General features: G+C 36.5%; 1 protein-coding gene across 1 annotated transcript in view; it reads right to left on the bottom strand.

Moving 5' to 3' along the window:
• Window positions 1-4,369: 4,369 nt before the first annotated feature.
• LOC135704831 (uncharacterized) overlaps window positions 4,370-15,907 on the bottom strand; it is a 31,972-nt gene continuing 20,434 nt past the window's right edge. Inside the window, exons 2-9 of the mRNA XM_065226346.1 lie at window positions 15,056-15,161; window positions 14,812-14,991; window positions 12,144-12,281; window positions 9,006-9,140; window positions 8,269-8,406; window positions 6,937-7,000; window positions 5,784-5,920; window positions 4,370-4,740 (exon numbers count right to left, since the gene is read on the bottom strand). Coding sequence (XP_065082418.1) covers window positions 4,387-4,740; window positions 5,784-5,920; window positions 6,937-7,000; window positions 8,269-8,406; window positions 9,006-9,140; window positions 12,144-12,281; window positions 14,812-14,991; window positions 15,056-15,161 — 1,252 coding nt within the window. The 3' untranslated portion in view covers window positions 4,370-4,386. The remainder of the gene's footprint in view (window positions 4,741-5,783; window positions 5,921-6,936; window positions 7,001-8,268; window positions 8,407-9,005; window positions 9,141-12,143; window positions 12,282-14,811; window positions 14,992-15,055; window positions 15,162-15,907) is intronic.

Genomic DNA, 15,907 nt, shown 5'->3' on the forward strand with positions numbered 1-15,907 from the left:
TCAGTTTCAGTTCATAATGAGTAAAGTGTGCTTCAGTTAGAATCCGGAAGTTTGAAATCAGATTTATTTCCCGATTAGTTTGACGGAGATTTTTTTTAAAACAAACTAATTTCCGTCGTACTACGCACAACCTGCACCAGGGGGTAAGTCACTCTGCCACATTGTGCTGACACCCACAAAAACACATCAAACACCCTTCTGTCGCATCAAAGTGGATGCACTTCAATCGTGTCGAAAATATGCCAAAAAAGACAAAATTATCATCAATACAGTGCATGAACTGGCATTACGCTGCTCTTACTGTATTTGTTTATTTTTGAGGCGATAATATTTTCGACATGATTGAAGTGCATCCTCTTGGATGTAATATTAAAATTTATGTTTTGCTGTGTGGGGTTGCCAGCCTCCTGGATTTTACAGAACCTCTTGGAGATTTGTTATTTCTTTAAGGCGTGAAAATAAATTCTGGCAACCTGATTGAAGATGGTATCCGACCATTAGGCCAAATCCAATAATGCACTTTGAAAACTTGTGCGTGGTGTTTGACGAAGTTCACCAACGATGCCAGGGTTGCACAATGTTTGTTCTCTTTTAATTTGGATTTGATACGCAGTTTCTACCGAAGGAGGCGACTCTATCTACGATGCAACAAAAAATTGTTTTGCTGTGTGTGAGGTTTAGACCGTATCCCACCGGAATCACCCAACCCTTTTGGAGAGCAGGCACAACCTACCTATTCAACTGCTCTGCGACGAAAGAGGACGAACGAGATGCTTGCTGATTGAAGCGTCGTTGGGTGGACAGATTAAAGAAGATGAATAGATTCATCCTGTTCATGCAGTTGACAGCTCGTCGAGGGGTTCATCAATGGATATTGCACTATGACTGAATGGTAATCCATTCAGTCAATTGTGCACCTCACACTGTGGTTAGCTGCGCGCAAGCTGAGTAGATAGAAAGAAGATTTACCTTGACACCTACGTATAGACATCCATGACAGATACGTATTTCGAATACAATGTGCATCTTCATCAGTGTCATTCCCACTAAAGAACTTATCAAAATCTAACCCCCTTAAGTACTCATCTCCTAGGTAAAAAAAGTCAAGATCACAGGTATAAAAATGAAACTACAATGCGCTGAATCGGAACCTACCTAACCATGGATACCAAAATTAATTAAGTGGAATTAAATGGAAGACAACCCTTTTTTTGCTGTTGTATTTAAGCATTCCGCTAACAACCGAATTTCATTACTTCATAACCATAAGCATGTAGTGTCCCTTCGCAAATATAAACAATTCAAGCTGAACATTGCATTAGGTCCTAAATAAAATTGATCGATTCTCTTCGTCGACTTTCTCTTTCGTTAATAACTTGAGCACATAACCGTTTCTTGTTGTGTTTGTCGTATTAGATGCTAGATAAAAGCTTATTTTACCAATTTGTGCGCTGAAAATACATACATGGCCGTAAGGGTACAAAGAGAAAGTCGACGAAGAGAATCTCTCAATGTAACTTAGGACTTAATGCAATGTTTGTTATACTTGAATTAACCACTTCATTCGAGCAGTTAAAATGACGTTTACTACCACTCGAACTTTGAAATAACATTGTTAGTTTGCGTGAGTGTGTATTGATTCTTTCAATTCTTTCATTCAAAGCCATTGTTTACGTTTGGTTGTTCCACCCATGCAAGGTCTGGCCCAACCAGCTTATAAGGTGATCTAAGAGACGTTTCTCAGTGGAACTGACAGCTAGAAATCAAAAGTGTGTGTGCGATCTGGTGTTAATGGTGCTGAATGTAAACGTAACAAAACAGACATTCATATGAGAGTGAACTGTCAGTTCTACTGTCAAAAGTTCTTGGTAAACAAAAAAGTCAGCTGATCGCAACTGTCTCGTGGACAGCCTTATTGGGATTAGTGAAATGTGGAAATGTTTAGTGGTGTTCGTATTTCATCGTAACGATTATCTTTTTACACGAAACAGCCCGAATAGAAATTTACATTAGCCCAACGTTTGATTCTGATGTCTACATCAGCATCGAAATCAAATGTATGCCTGATGTCAAACATTAGAAAACATTATGATTTAGTTGTATTTAAGCAACGTAACATGGTGTATACATCAGAAATTTTGGAACAAAATTTTGCCATTCTAATGTCGGTCTGACGTCAAAAATTTCAATCTATTGACATTAGAACCAAACGTTTTAAGGATGTTTTCAGATGTAAAAAACGTTAGAACTAAACGTTGTTCGGATGTTTTTAAATGTAAACGTTTTCTGATGTTTTCTAATGTAGATGTTTCCTGATGTTAGAAACAAACGTTTTTGGATGTTTTCAGATGTAAAAAACGTTAGAACTAAACGTTTTTCGGATGTTTTTATATGTAAACGTTTTCTGATGTTTTCTAATGTAGAGGTTTCCTGATGTTAGAATCAAACGTTTTTTGGTTGTTTTCGGATGTAAAAAACGTTAGAACTAAACGTTGTTCGGATGTTTTTATATGTAAATGTATTCTGATGTTTTCTAATGTAGATAATGTGATGTGATGTTTTCTAATGTAGATGTTAGAACCAAATGTTTTAGGGATGTTTTCGGATGTACAAAACGTAAGAACCAAACGTTGTTCGAATGTTTCTATATGTATATGTATTGTGATGTTTTCTTATGTAGATAATTCCCGTTACTAGAACCAAAAGTTTTTAGGATGTTTTCAGGTGTACAAAACGTTACAACGAAACGTTGTTAGGATGTTTTCAATTGTGCCTCGTGGTTGTTGTTCACTGATGTTTTCAGATCGCACTATGTACGACGTTATGAAATTAAAATCGATAGTCACGTGTGGTGTTTTTCGATGTTCAATTGGAACGATAATACAACACATTATAATTAGAAACATGATCGTGTAAACACTACACACCATTGTTGTTAGATAACATCATAAAAATGCGTACATGATAGTCATTGCTTAAGCTCCCGTTTCCCACCAGTCAGTTAACTGACCTTAGCTAACCTAATATCATTGCGGCAACTCTCTATGCGGCAGGGGAACTATGCCATTAGCGCGCTAAGAGTTATTAGACCACTGACATAGGCGCCAATTCGTGGGTGACGAGGCACTTGGTGACATTACAGCGAGCTTGACGATTGTTGCAGCATTTTTTAGCGATCTACCGGACAATTGTGTGAAGTGTTTACAAGACCAAGTTTTTAAATCTAATGCTTTATAAAATCGACGCATAAACGAGACGTTTTATTATTACCTGATTTTTCAATTTGATCTTCTAAATGACCTGAATTTTCCCTATTACACTAGCATAGCCCCACTCTTACCTAAGGGGCTACCCCCTATGACCTTCTTCTTATACCTCCACATGCCAAATTTGGTTCCATTTGCTTGATTAGTTCTCGAGCTATGCAGCCATTTCAGTTTCATTTGTATGGGAGCCCCCCTTACAGAGGGCGGGTCTCAAACCATCATAAGAACCATTCCCAGCCCCAAAAACCCCTGTATACAAATTTTCACGCCGATCGGTTCAGTAGTTTCCGAGTCTATAAGGGTCAGACAGACAGACAGACTGAAATTCATTTTTATATATATATAGATTTCTATTGAATATCTGATAGCTAAATCAGAGTTGATAATAGAAGAGTTACGCAGAGTGAAGCTTGCAACACTGATGTAGATCAATGGGCATTTTTATTATTTTGTCAACCTTTGTTTTTGTTTACACCTCGGATGACTTCACCTGGGTTGTGAAATTTTCTCTAGTTTCGATAACAATACTTCCCACGCAACAGAGTCAGCTTGTCTATATGCTCGATTGGTAGACGGTTTGACAGTTCGATAGGTAGATTTTGGTTTCAGTCTGCGCAACTCTTCTATAATCAACTCTGAGCTAGACGAGTTTATTTATAATAAGAGAGAGAAGGATTAGTATTTTCCATTTAATTCCACTACTTTATTTGCTTATCCTTGACAGATACGCGTATTTCGTCTACAATGTGCAGATTTCTTCAGTGTCTTGTACTAATACTCGACAGAAGAAAAACATCGCATTTACCGAATATATATTAACACAGGTACATTTTCACTTAGAAACTAGGTAAACTTAAATTTAATTTTCTATAGGAGTAGGTACTCCGCTGCTTACTCGTTGTACCTGTGTTAATATATATTCGGTAAATGCGATGTTTTTCTTCAGTCGAGTATTAGTACAAGACACTGAAGAAGTCTGCACATTGTAGACGAAATACGCGTATTTATCAAGGATAAACAAATAAAGTAGTTGAATTTAATGGAAAATACTAATCCTTCTCTCTCTCATTATACAATACAGGTATTCCACTAAGACGCCCACATTCATCAGGATTCGAGTTTATTTGCCAACCGTCTTGCGGCGTGCATTCGCCATTTTCTCATTAAGTTTTCTAGATACCCGGGACGGGATCTTGCGTTTTGGCTCCAGGTCTCCCTCTATATCGACCCGCTGAACCAATTTCTCAAGTATAAATGCTACTTTGGACGGCGTTGCCGGTTTCTTTGTTCCACTTTTTGGATGCAAATTACACATCTTCCCCTTCACGGATCGCTCCTGTAGTTGCTCTCTGTTCCACAAGTGATCTGCCAAAGCGGAAATGAATCGGCCGTCCCCTTCCGATCCTGCGGGGCTTTCGATGTGTGTTCTCAAGACAATTTCTGGGGTTAACCACTCTTCTACACTATTCACGAACTGCAAATATATAATAAACAACATTACAAATAAGTTGTGCATGCAAAAATTAAGCAAATGAAATAAATTAAAATAAATTTGGTTTGAGCGGTTGGGAAAGACATTTCCCACCCCTTTAATACTCGAGGGGGCGACACATAATCTCAATTCTAGATGCTCAAAAAATCTAACACTAGCGAATAAATCTTCGAAAAATCTTCTACTTGCAGCGCACATCATCTTTTTGCAGGAAATCTTCAAAATCGTGATAAATCTTCTTTCTATCTACACTATCTATCTGCGTACGCGCAGCTAGCCACAGTAAAACACAATATTTCCTGCATCGTAGATAGAGTCGTCCCCCTCGTTAATACTGAACAATATTTTGAAGTATAGTCTACCCACACTTTGTCCGCACTTCACCATAATAAGTGAAATTTATTATAAACCTTTTCATCTTATACCTTTGTAAGGTTGGATAAAGTTATAAGGTGGGATTAAAGATGAATATGTCGAAGACAAAGTATTTGTTAGCTGAAGGAAACAAGCGCGATAAGGCTCGCAAAGACAGAAATGTGACAATCAACGGAGATGAGTTCAAGGTGGTGGATGATTTTGTGTACCTCGGATCATTGGAGACGTCTGGTAACAATTGCGAGCTTGAGCATTGATGACCATACATTTCAGTAGTTGCTACTCCGTGATTGACCAGATTCAGCGAAATTTGCACAAATGAATGAATGAACGGGGCTTGTGACTAGCAATCCATTCTCAGTGTACAAAATCCGGAGAATTCTTATTTTTGAGGTCAATAACGGCGCCGGCCACGTCCTTACGGTCATCGGGGAGGGAAAGGATTGTTATTTGAACAACCGTTGTTACTAGAGACCGAGTATACCTCTGCATCTCCACGGTTATCACGGGAAAGACGTTTTTGTTAGTGGGAAGGGTAAATTAGATATGGATTCACATTGGGAAGTGATGCGTTCTTTTAAAGCCTGCTAAACAAATAACATGACCCTACTTATTATCTAATGTCGATTTAATTCCTAGCATCAACTTACCGGTGCTTTCTCCTTGTTCTGAGCCATTAATTTTACTTTTTCCATCTGCAGATTCAAATTTAGTTCGGTTAGTACATGGATTCTGGTTTCAGCATTCTCCAATCGTTTTTTTACTTTTTGGCAGTTCTTGCAATTATCTGTTGGCGAATAAACAAACAAACCATTAGTTCGGATTCCCTGTATATAATTTAGGGGAAATGGCTCTAATGTTGGCATATGGATCTAAGATTGGGCCCATCGCTAAAAATCTGCTATTTATAAATTTTATTTAGATAAAACCGTCATTGGGACGGTACTGATGGATATTTTTGGTCGCTATTGAAAATTTAGTCGATTATTGAATTTATGTAAGGGCCCAAATTAGGGGTATTTAGGACGACATTACATCCATTTGCCCTATAGTAGATAAAAATCCATAAGAAACATACGTCAAAATGGAACACAAAAAAAAACATAATTGCTACAAACACCAGTAAAGCTTTAAAAATGCAAAAAAATACCTCAAATCTCCAAAACAGCTATTCAACGCATAGAGAGCTTTAAAATCGTCAAAAAATCTAAAAAAAACAGCCTCAAAGATGACTAAATGGCCTAGAAAGTTGAATAAATGACCTTTACACAAACACGGTGTTATTAATTTTCAAGAGCAACCAAAACTTCATACCAAAAATTACTTTTCTCTAGTGCAAATATTCAAAAAATGTTAGACTAGCTCAAAATGTCAAAAATGTTATAAGATTTCTGAATCAGAAAATAACTTATCGTTGATATTCCATCGTTCATACCATCCCGACAGAGTGCTCACTTTACCCCAACGGTTTAATTTCGGTTACAAACCGAACATTTTTTAATCTTCTTTCTTAATATTCAAAAGTTTACATTTTATATTCAATTTGTATTCATGTGTGTGTGTGTCTACAATCTGCCCACTGGCCAACAGTGCTTTTATGGAAGAAAATTATTTGCACCTAGTTTTATACATAAATGCAAACAGTTTTAGCCCAATTTGTATTCATGATGTAAATAGGGCTTGAAACTATCCATTATGTTTAACATCATTCGAATTTTGTGTGATTGATGATGATTTTCTTAAGTTGGCGAAACTACCCCACTTTTCCCTATTGAGCAGTAAAAAAACATTTTCAGAAATTACCTCTTTCTAGCGATCCTGTTTCTGGTACGAATTCTTCATGGGTGTTCGAAGCACGAAAACGAATCTACAACGAAAATAAAAAATATATTTGAATTATACTTATTTGTAAATTGATCAATTTACAAATAAGTATAATTCGAAGAATATATTCGATACACGGCATATGGGACTATTGTCGACATGGGGTGAAAAAAGTCCATGTAGGCTATTTTCCTTTGCATGCGGTACATCATGTATCAAAGCTCATGGAGATAATATCACAAAAACAATAACTTCGCTGCGTGCTGAAATCAATGACTTAAATAAAGTAATTCTTATAGGAAAAAGCCTAAAAAATCAATTGGATTGTGTTTCATCTTGGGCAGAATAGTGCAAGTTGAGATTTAGGTGGATTTTGTTGCAAAATCCTTTATTTAAAAATAAAACACTTTCTATTTCTTTAATCGTTATGATGAAACTAAACCATTCCTATGAGTTTCTTAGAATTTATCCAAGAATAACTTTATTTAATAATATAATCTCTTTGGAAACATGAATTTCTATTTTTAGGATTTGAAAATTGGGAGAAAACAGGTCAATTTATTGGATTCCTTTGATGCTTTACTATTAAAAACCAAATGAGGTTTATTTTAATCATCACGATACAATGTTTTGAGTTCTTCAACATTTGTGGTTTTAACCGAAAATCGCCTAAAACCCCAACATACACTATTCTGCACAGGTGTAAAATCGATTTATGAAAGTTTTTCTCTCGCTTTTTCCTATATAAGTCATTTGTTCAGGCGTGCAGCAATTATTTAATTATAATAAGTTGTTTTTCCGATTTTATAACCAGTGGCTCGATTGGCCAAAATTAAGCGCTCAAATATTTGTTTATCTCCGAACAGACCAACTCCCACCCAGACTGACGATATAGGTTCAGATATTACCGAAGCCGTCAGTTCACGCATAAAAACAAATTTCATATTCATGAACGGCAATAGTTCACGGTCCGCAGGTAGGAGGAAATGTACACCATGAACGGATCACGAATATGGGAATCAAGCATGTTTACAATGCATTAAGGTTCAATTTACTTTGATGCTTTTTGGAAAATTTCAAAAGCAGTTTTTTTCCGATGCATTATTTCAGATTGCAAAAAGCTCGCACTATTCGATTCCTTTTGATATTTTACACAAAATGACGCGAGCTTTTTGCAATCTAAAATAATGCGTCGAAAAAAACTGCTTTTGAGTTTTAAAAAAATGCATCAAAGTAAATTGAACCTTAAACATTGAGTTGGTCGTAATTCTGTGTTAAGAATTTGTATAAACTACTGGATGATACTTTTACCTGTGGAGATTCTACACCCACGGTGAAGGCCAGCGGTGATGGTGTCCGGCTTTGACATCCTGTAGCGATGTGTTCGTTTTGAAGTTCTTGTGGACGGCCATTGTTGACTTTATCGACAATCCCGGAAACGCTCGGAAGCTAGAAACGATAAAAGTTAAGTAAAAATGTATATTAGGAAAATGTAAAATGCAATCGAACATTAATTTACTGTATTCCTCCACAGAACGCGGTAGGGACAAAGTTACACCCACCGCTTTAATTCGGTTGTTTTGTAATTAGTGCTAAGTGATTAGTATGCACCCTAGACATCAAAAATAATATCTATTGTTATGAGAAAACAGCCGAATTAAGGCAGTGGGTTTAACTTTGTTCCTACCACGTTCTTCGGAGGAATACAATATGCAATATTAATTAAACGAACAAATTGTGAGAATCTTGATATACGGCTCGGCTTATAGGGTAAATGACGGTTATGGCTATAGCTTTATATCTTCAGGGGTTCAATCTGTATAAACTAGGGTAATGGAACCTATTATCAGCTTAAGCTCCTATTGTGTAGCCTAATGCTTAAACTCTAGATTGAAGTAACTTCTGCCTGATTTGTCAGCTTAAATGGAACAGAATAAATTGTATATCATTATTATCAGTGAAAAGTTGCCCTGAGTTTTAGCGTTAGGCCCAAAATAGGACCATAGGCCGAGAATAGGTTACGTTACCCTACTCGACGATAATTTTACCTGTAGTGATTCTTCTGCCACGGTGATGTACCGCGATGATGGTGTCCGGTTATGGCGGCCTGTATCAGTGTGTTCGTTTTGAAGTTGTGACCGGTCATTGTTGACTTTACCGACAATCCCGGAAACGCTTGGAAGCTAGAAATGAGTAAAAATTTGAATTAAGAAAATAGAAAATATAATCGGGCATTAATACAGTAATCCCTCGAAGAACGCGACAGGAACAAAGTTACACATACCGATTTTAGTCAGTTGTTTTGTATTTCATTCTTGGATTTCTTTGATAAAGAATGGAATATTTTCTTCTTGTATTTTTTTATTTCATTTTCATTTTCATTTTGCAGCGTTTGGTGGGGCAATATAAGATTGGTTATTACGGCGCTTTAGGCTCTCGAAACCCGGCGATGGCGGTTTATTCTGTTGTGGGAGAGCTTGGGTTCAAACCCATGATTTTCTGCTCGGTAAGCAAAAACAATTCCTCCAGGGCCATCGAGCATCTCAAAGCCACGGCAAAATATGATTAGGTTCCCTAATAAAAAATAACCATAAACGAACGACAACCCAAATCATTGAACTATTCCACAAATGGTTTGGATGATACCCAGAACACGTCGTTAAGCAAATTAACCATACAATTTTTATTAGGGTATCCACTTGGTATGCAATGAACAACAAAGATACGCTCCCAGTCCCACGATTACTGAAGAGAATAATAAGATTCTTGATTCTATTAAAAGAAATTAATATTTACAACATTTTAGTTAGTAGGCACAAAAGCTCGATAATGGTCATTAAATAATATACCCGCCCCACCGAAAACCTACTGCAATAAAACCTATTATTATTTTTTTTAGTTCAGCTATGTAAAGTTATGCATACTATCTTATAACTTCCAAATTTGATTTAAACTTTTGAGGTTTTTAAACTTTGTTCTCGATAATTTCAAACAGTATTTATTCTAAATTAAACAAAGTTCCCTCCTATGCAATTTATGCTTATCGGCACAAATAATAATGCAGGGTATATTCTGATCTAATCAAACCCAACTCAAGCTAATACCTGTGAGAAGCTACAATATCCCCCTACCAGATACTGATAATTGCATAACAATCTGAACACAAAATCAAAAAGTTCCTGATCAGCCTCATGCAATCATTACTTATTAAATTTTATTTCTTCCCTATTTTTCACTTGTTAGCAAACATCGAAGATCTGATTAATATTTGTATTGGTTGAAATAACAACTTCCACTATTGCTTATAACTACAAATAAACTAAATGGGGAGATTTATTCTATATAGTTAAGGCATAATTGCCAACCTATGCGGACCACCCGCAACCTATTCTTCCTACGAGATCAGCCTAAAAGTAATATGTATTTCTCTCTCGATTTCTCTCTGTCTCTTTATTATGCTTCCTTTCTACATTGATCCGCAAAATTTATCTTGTCTTCGTCCGTCTTAAGTAACACTTTTCTGTGATAAAATGCTTCATTCCGAGATTAGTCTCCTATTTAAAGTATATTTTATATAGGGTCAATAGTTATATCACGGCCACCTGACTCCATCCCAACGGACCCTGTCATGGTAAATGGTATTCCCAAATACCACAACCGAACACATAACAGGACGCAGAGCCATAACAGAAGTATTCACCCTTTTCGAAAATGAAGCAATGCATAAATTATTTATGATACCAACTGCAATATAGGTATTTTCGGTTATGCATTAATTGCTAATTATTTAATGAAAAACAATGAAAGTACGCCACGCAATTGAAAAATGCACTTTTTAGATGTTTAACCTAATTTTTTTTTACATTTTTAACCTTGACGTTGCGTTTTTAACGTTGAATTTAAGCGTGAATTGCGGCAAAACCCGCTGGCATCACACCTGCCTTATATAAACGTAGGTAATACAACGTGGCTAATAGATGAATGAAAAGAATGTGTGATACCATCACTTTAGGCCACTGTCTTGGTTTCCCATGCAATCTTACAGCATGAGATTAATGGCCCAAACGTAATGTGGACGGAAGCGGAACGGAAACGGAAAGTTTGACAGTTGTCACAAATGACATCCAGAAACCCAACCGATGTCGATTTGTTTCTAACTAGTTTTCAATCCGACAAGTAGGCTTACTCAGATCGGACTTTCCCGCTGCCGTTCCGCTTCCGCTGTCATTGCGCTTGGACCTTAAGCCTTTCCACCTTCGACAAGGTGCTTAAAGGCCGGCGCACAATAGATACGTTTTCAGGTTTTTTTTAACAGTTAGCTCATGCATTATCTGTCAAAAAAACCCGAAAACTTATGCATTGTGCGCCGGCCTTAAGAATGGCCTACGGGAGGGTATTTTCTTCTTTTATTTTTTTATTGCGAAGAAAATATTATTTCCTTCGTTGAATATTTTAATAGAATGGAATTTTGTTTTCTTTCAATACTTTGAAAGGAAGAAGATATTTGAATATGGAAGGTAATATTTCCTCCTTTAAATAATAAAAAAAAAAAATAAGGAAAAGAATGCTTCATTCTTTGAACATTTTAATATAGAAGGAAATATTCAATACTTTGGTAAAGATGGAAATATTTCATTTTAAGAATATTTTAATAAAGAATTGAGTATTTCCCTTCTTTGTATTCAGTGAAACAGTGTACAGTGAAAATGCATTCTGCGAAATGTCACTCCGGGAAATATGATACCACCTTTGTAATTAGTGCCCACCCTAGATTAACCACATTCAAAAATCATATCGGTTGTTTAAAAAACAACCGAATTAAAGCAGTATTATCATAGAGGTAACTCTAAGACCAGAAAGTCCCGAAGAAACGAGCTCAACTTTTTGGCTCAGCTCTGGTACTCTCTTCGGTCCCAAGCTAATCGATTCACCCCTCGAAACATAGGAAAAACCAATAACCCCTCATTTCATCTGTCAAACTTTCATAGCGAATCAAAACAAACATTGCGTAGTACTAGAATTTCGACAAGAATAGGGTACGTTAATCGTTTGCTTGGGACCAATAGGCTACTAAAGTGGTGAGCCAATTTAAAATTGTTAGTTTCGTATTGATTGTTGGTATTATCATTATCATCCGTGAAAAGTTGCTTTAATCCTGAGTTTTAGTGACTCGACGATAATTTTACCTGCGGAGATTCTTCAGCCAAGGTGATGGACCGCGATGATGGCGTCCGGCTTTGGCGGCCTGTAGCAGACTGTTCGTTTTGAAGTTCTTGTGGCCAGCCATTGTTGACTTCACCGACAATCCCGGAAACACGTGGAAGCTAGAAATGATCCGAATTGATAATTACAAATCAAAATCATAATAAACATGTCTAGCACACAGTGTAAATTAAAGTGCGGCGCACAATGAATACCTTTGCGTTCCGTTGACGATATTTATAGCGAATTCGTTTATTATCGGGGTTAACACCAGTTCCAACCCAGTGCGAAACCGAACCTTTTGTCAGTGTGAACCTCAACCTGAGCTAGGTTTTAAAAACAAACGAGCAAACTGACGTTTGTCAGAAAACAAGCAGACCCAATCTTGGTACCCGATCCAGGTTGGAACTGAATAATAAACGAATTCGTTATTAGTTTGACAACCCGCATAAGCGCGAACCATAAATTGACCTTACCTAAAATGGTTAAAATTGTTTATAATCCCTGCTAAACTTCAACTGAAATGGTTATGGAACTTTACATGAACGTTTAATGATAAAGTTTTAACCTTAAGTATTATAGTTTTTTGGAAGTGGACCTTACAAATAATGGGTTGTTAAGAACCATTACCATTCAAAATTCTTCTTTTCTCCATACATTTTCGGAAAGAAAACTATACTAAAACCTTTTAACTTATGATTTGAGAACATTAATGGTAATGGTTATGGTAACCAGTAAGGTCCATGAATGGTTTTGTAAAATCGATAAACTTTATGTGGAATATATCGCGAATTGGTTACCTGTAAATTACTGATTACCAATTCACGATATATTTCACGTAAAGTTGAGCGATAATACAAAACCATTAATGGACCTTACTGACTACCATAACCATAACCATTAATGTTCTCAAACCATAAGTAAAAACGTTCTAATATAGTTCTCTTTCCGAAAATGTATGGAGAAAACAAGAATTTGGAATGGTAATAGTTCTTAACAACCCATTATTTGTAAGGTCCGCTTCCAAAAAACCATAATACATAAGGTTAAAACATTATCACACAAACGTTCATGTAAAGTTCCATAACCATTTCAGTTGAAGTTTAGCAGGGATTATAAACAATTTATAACCATTATCGGTAAGGTCATGTGATGGTTCGCGTTTATGCGGGAGATAACCCATGTGTTAACTCAAGAGCAAATTTTCATTATGTCGTAAGTAACATTCGTACCGATCCGAGGAAAATAAAGTTTTGTTTTGATGACCGAAAAGTTATTCCTATTTCCAAGTAAACACATATAATCTCATAGTGATAGCAATGTTAAACATATTTAGCCGGGTTTTAATCATACAAATGCAAATCGCTAGCTTTCATGCTAAGAAATACTGGTTTTTGAGTCAAAAGTTATTATACGTCGTTTGGTGGCCCCTATTGTTACTTAAGTCAATGTTTATTTACCAGGATATTCGAGAGAATTATCAATTACGTCTCCTTACTTGCAGCCCATTTATCATTTTAGGACCACCGAAATCATCTTAGCAACAAACAGTTCGATTTATTCACTTTAATAATGAGAAAGCGAAACGACGAAAGTACACTTTTCACGGGTTTCTCAGTGCTGTTACTCAAGGTTCAATTTACTTTGATGCTTTTTCGAAAAATTCAAGAGCAGTTTTTTTCGACGCATTAGTCCAGATTGCAAAATGCTCGCACTATTCGATTCCTTTTGCTATTCTACACAGAATGACGCGAGCTTTTAGCAATCTGAAAGAATGCGTCGAAAAAAACTGCTTTTGAATTTTTCGAAAATGCATCAAAGTAAATTGAACCTTGGCAAACGGCATCTCCACAGAAATCGGGTGACTTAAGTAACATTGAAAACTATTTTGATCGGAATGTGATTACGTCAAAAAGCAATTTGACTGTTAAATAAATTTAAAAATGGGATGTGATCCTATATTCGGACAGTATATAGTGTAATAGCAGGAGCATCGATTGACACTGATAGCTCGACTTTGTTTACCTTTGTTACATTCGACGTAATGAAAATTTGCTCTTGAACTGTAAAATACACGCAAACGCAAACGCTATACCTTCTCTCCCTTAGGGATGCCCCCTTCTGGGGTATCCGGAGACGAACCAGCTCAGGTCTGAAAGTCTCCTTAATAAAGATATAACAACAAAAAACGCAAACGCAACTTGTACCCATTATGCGCCGCACTTATGTATGCATTGTGTGCTAGACATGTTTATTATTATATTGATTTGTAATTACGGTAATAAAACGGTAAATTATAGATGATAAAAAAAAATATATACCCTGCTGAAAACAATATCATTTAATGCCTAATTAACTTTACTTCTAATTCCATAAAACTTTGTATAATTTTTCGCAGGGGTTCAACCAAGTTGGGGTCTTATAGCCTATTCAGTAAAGTCGTATGTCCCACAGTTATTAATTGAGAGCTTTCTATATTATTGTGTGGTAGTACAATGATAGTGAACAAGTCGAGAAAATTTCCTAGGCAGAACTGGAAATCGTTCCCACCGCCTCCGGTTTAATAATACCATGCATTTACTGACTGGGCTATACGAGTAGTATACACAATATAAATTAAGAAGATTCAAACAATTTCAAAATAAACATTACCTTCCGTGGACCATAGTTAAGTTGCCGTGATACGTTCACTCGGTGTTCTGGAGTACACGGTACAGTGTTTAATGATGAATCTGAAGATGAAGTCACAGAACTTAATACCGAATCCGAAGGTGACGGTGTTGACGACTGAAGGCAAGCTGTAATCGGGTTAAGCGATGATGTTCTGCCAATCTAGTATATAGTGATAAACATTAAGATCATATGAAAATTTGAACAATTATAAAATAAATACTACCTGCGGTGAAATGTGGCTTTGTCTCGTCGATGCGTGCACCCAGTTTTTATTTGAACTGGACAACTGGACAAGTTCTTCGTGTGGCATTGGGGAAATCGCCCTAGATCTGTTTGATTGAAGCGAGAATGAATCCGAAGGTGAAAAGTGAATTGAACTGGACAACTGCTGAGCTTTCTTGCCAACTGCCCGGTCTTCAAACGATTTTGAAGGGATTGAGCACGTTTTTTTTGATTGCATTGATGGTGTTAGGCTCAAGTGAAGCGGATCCTTCAAGTTCTTTGACAAATTGGTGCTTGTTGAAGATGGGTTGATAGATACAAATGCAGTCAGATAGTCTTCATTTAGATGTTTCGCCGTTTTATGAAGTAGTGAGTTATTATCTCTTTTTGGTCTCTTAGTTGGCAATTGACTGATAACATCGTCAGAATCAGTTTGGATTTTTCGTGGTTTAACTGCAATCCGTTTTTGTTGTATCGCATCTGTAGCTTGAGCCAAGTTTTCTGAAAATTGTAAATTGTGTATTAGGTTTTGCACCGTCGGGGTTAACCTCAATCTGATGACAGTTTAGTGGTACTGTTTAAGTGGACTTAGTCGATTTTTTCTTGGATGGATTTTCTCGATAATTTTTCAGACTGCAGTGAGACGTAAACCAAATATCTGCAATGGTCACGGGCAACATCCTTGCAACGCGCTGTTCCTCGACAATTTTCAAGTTAAAATTCGGAAATTTTAGAAATTTTTTTAAGAAAAAACGACTAAGTGCTTGTAAACAGTACCACTGAACTGTCAAAAAGGTTCAGCCTATTAAAACTGAGTTCATTCTTGACGTCACGCTGCAGAACCTAATTAGGT

Source organism: Ochlerotatus camptorhynchus, unplaced genomic scaffold (genome assembly GCF_037179485.1).
Source record: "Ochlerotatus camptorhynchus isolate MF236.1 unplaced genomic scaffold, CSIRO-AGI_Acam_v1.1 ptg000248l, whole genome shotgun sequence".
NCBI classification, from domain to species: Eukaryota; Metazoa; Arthropoda; class Insecta; order Diptera; family Culicidae; genus Ochlerotatus; species Ochlerotatus camptorhynchus.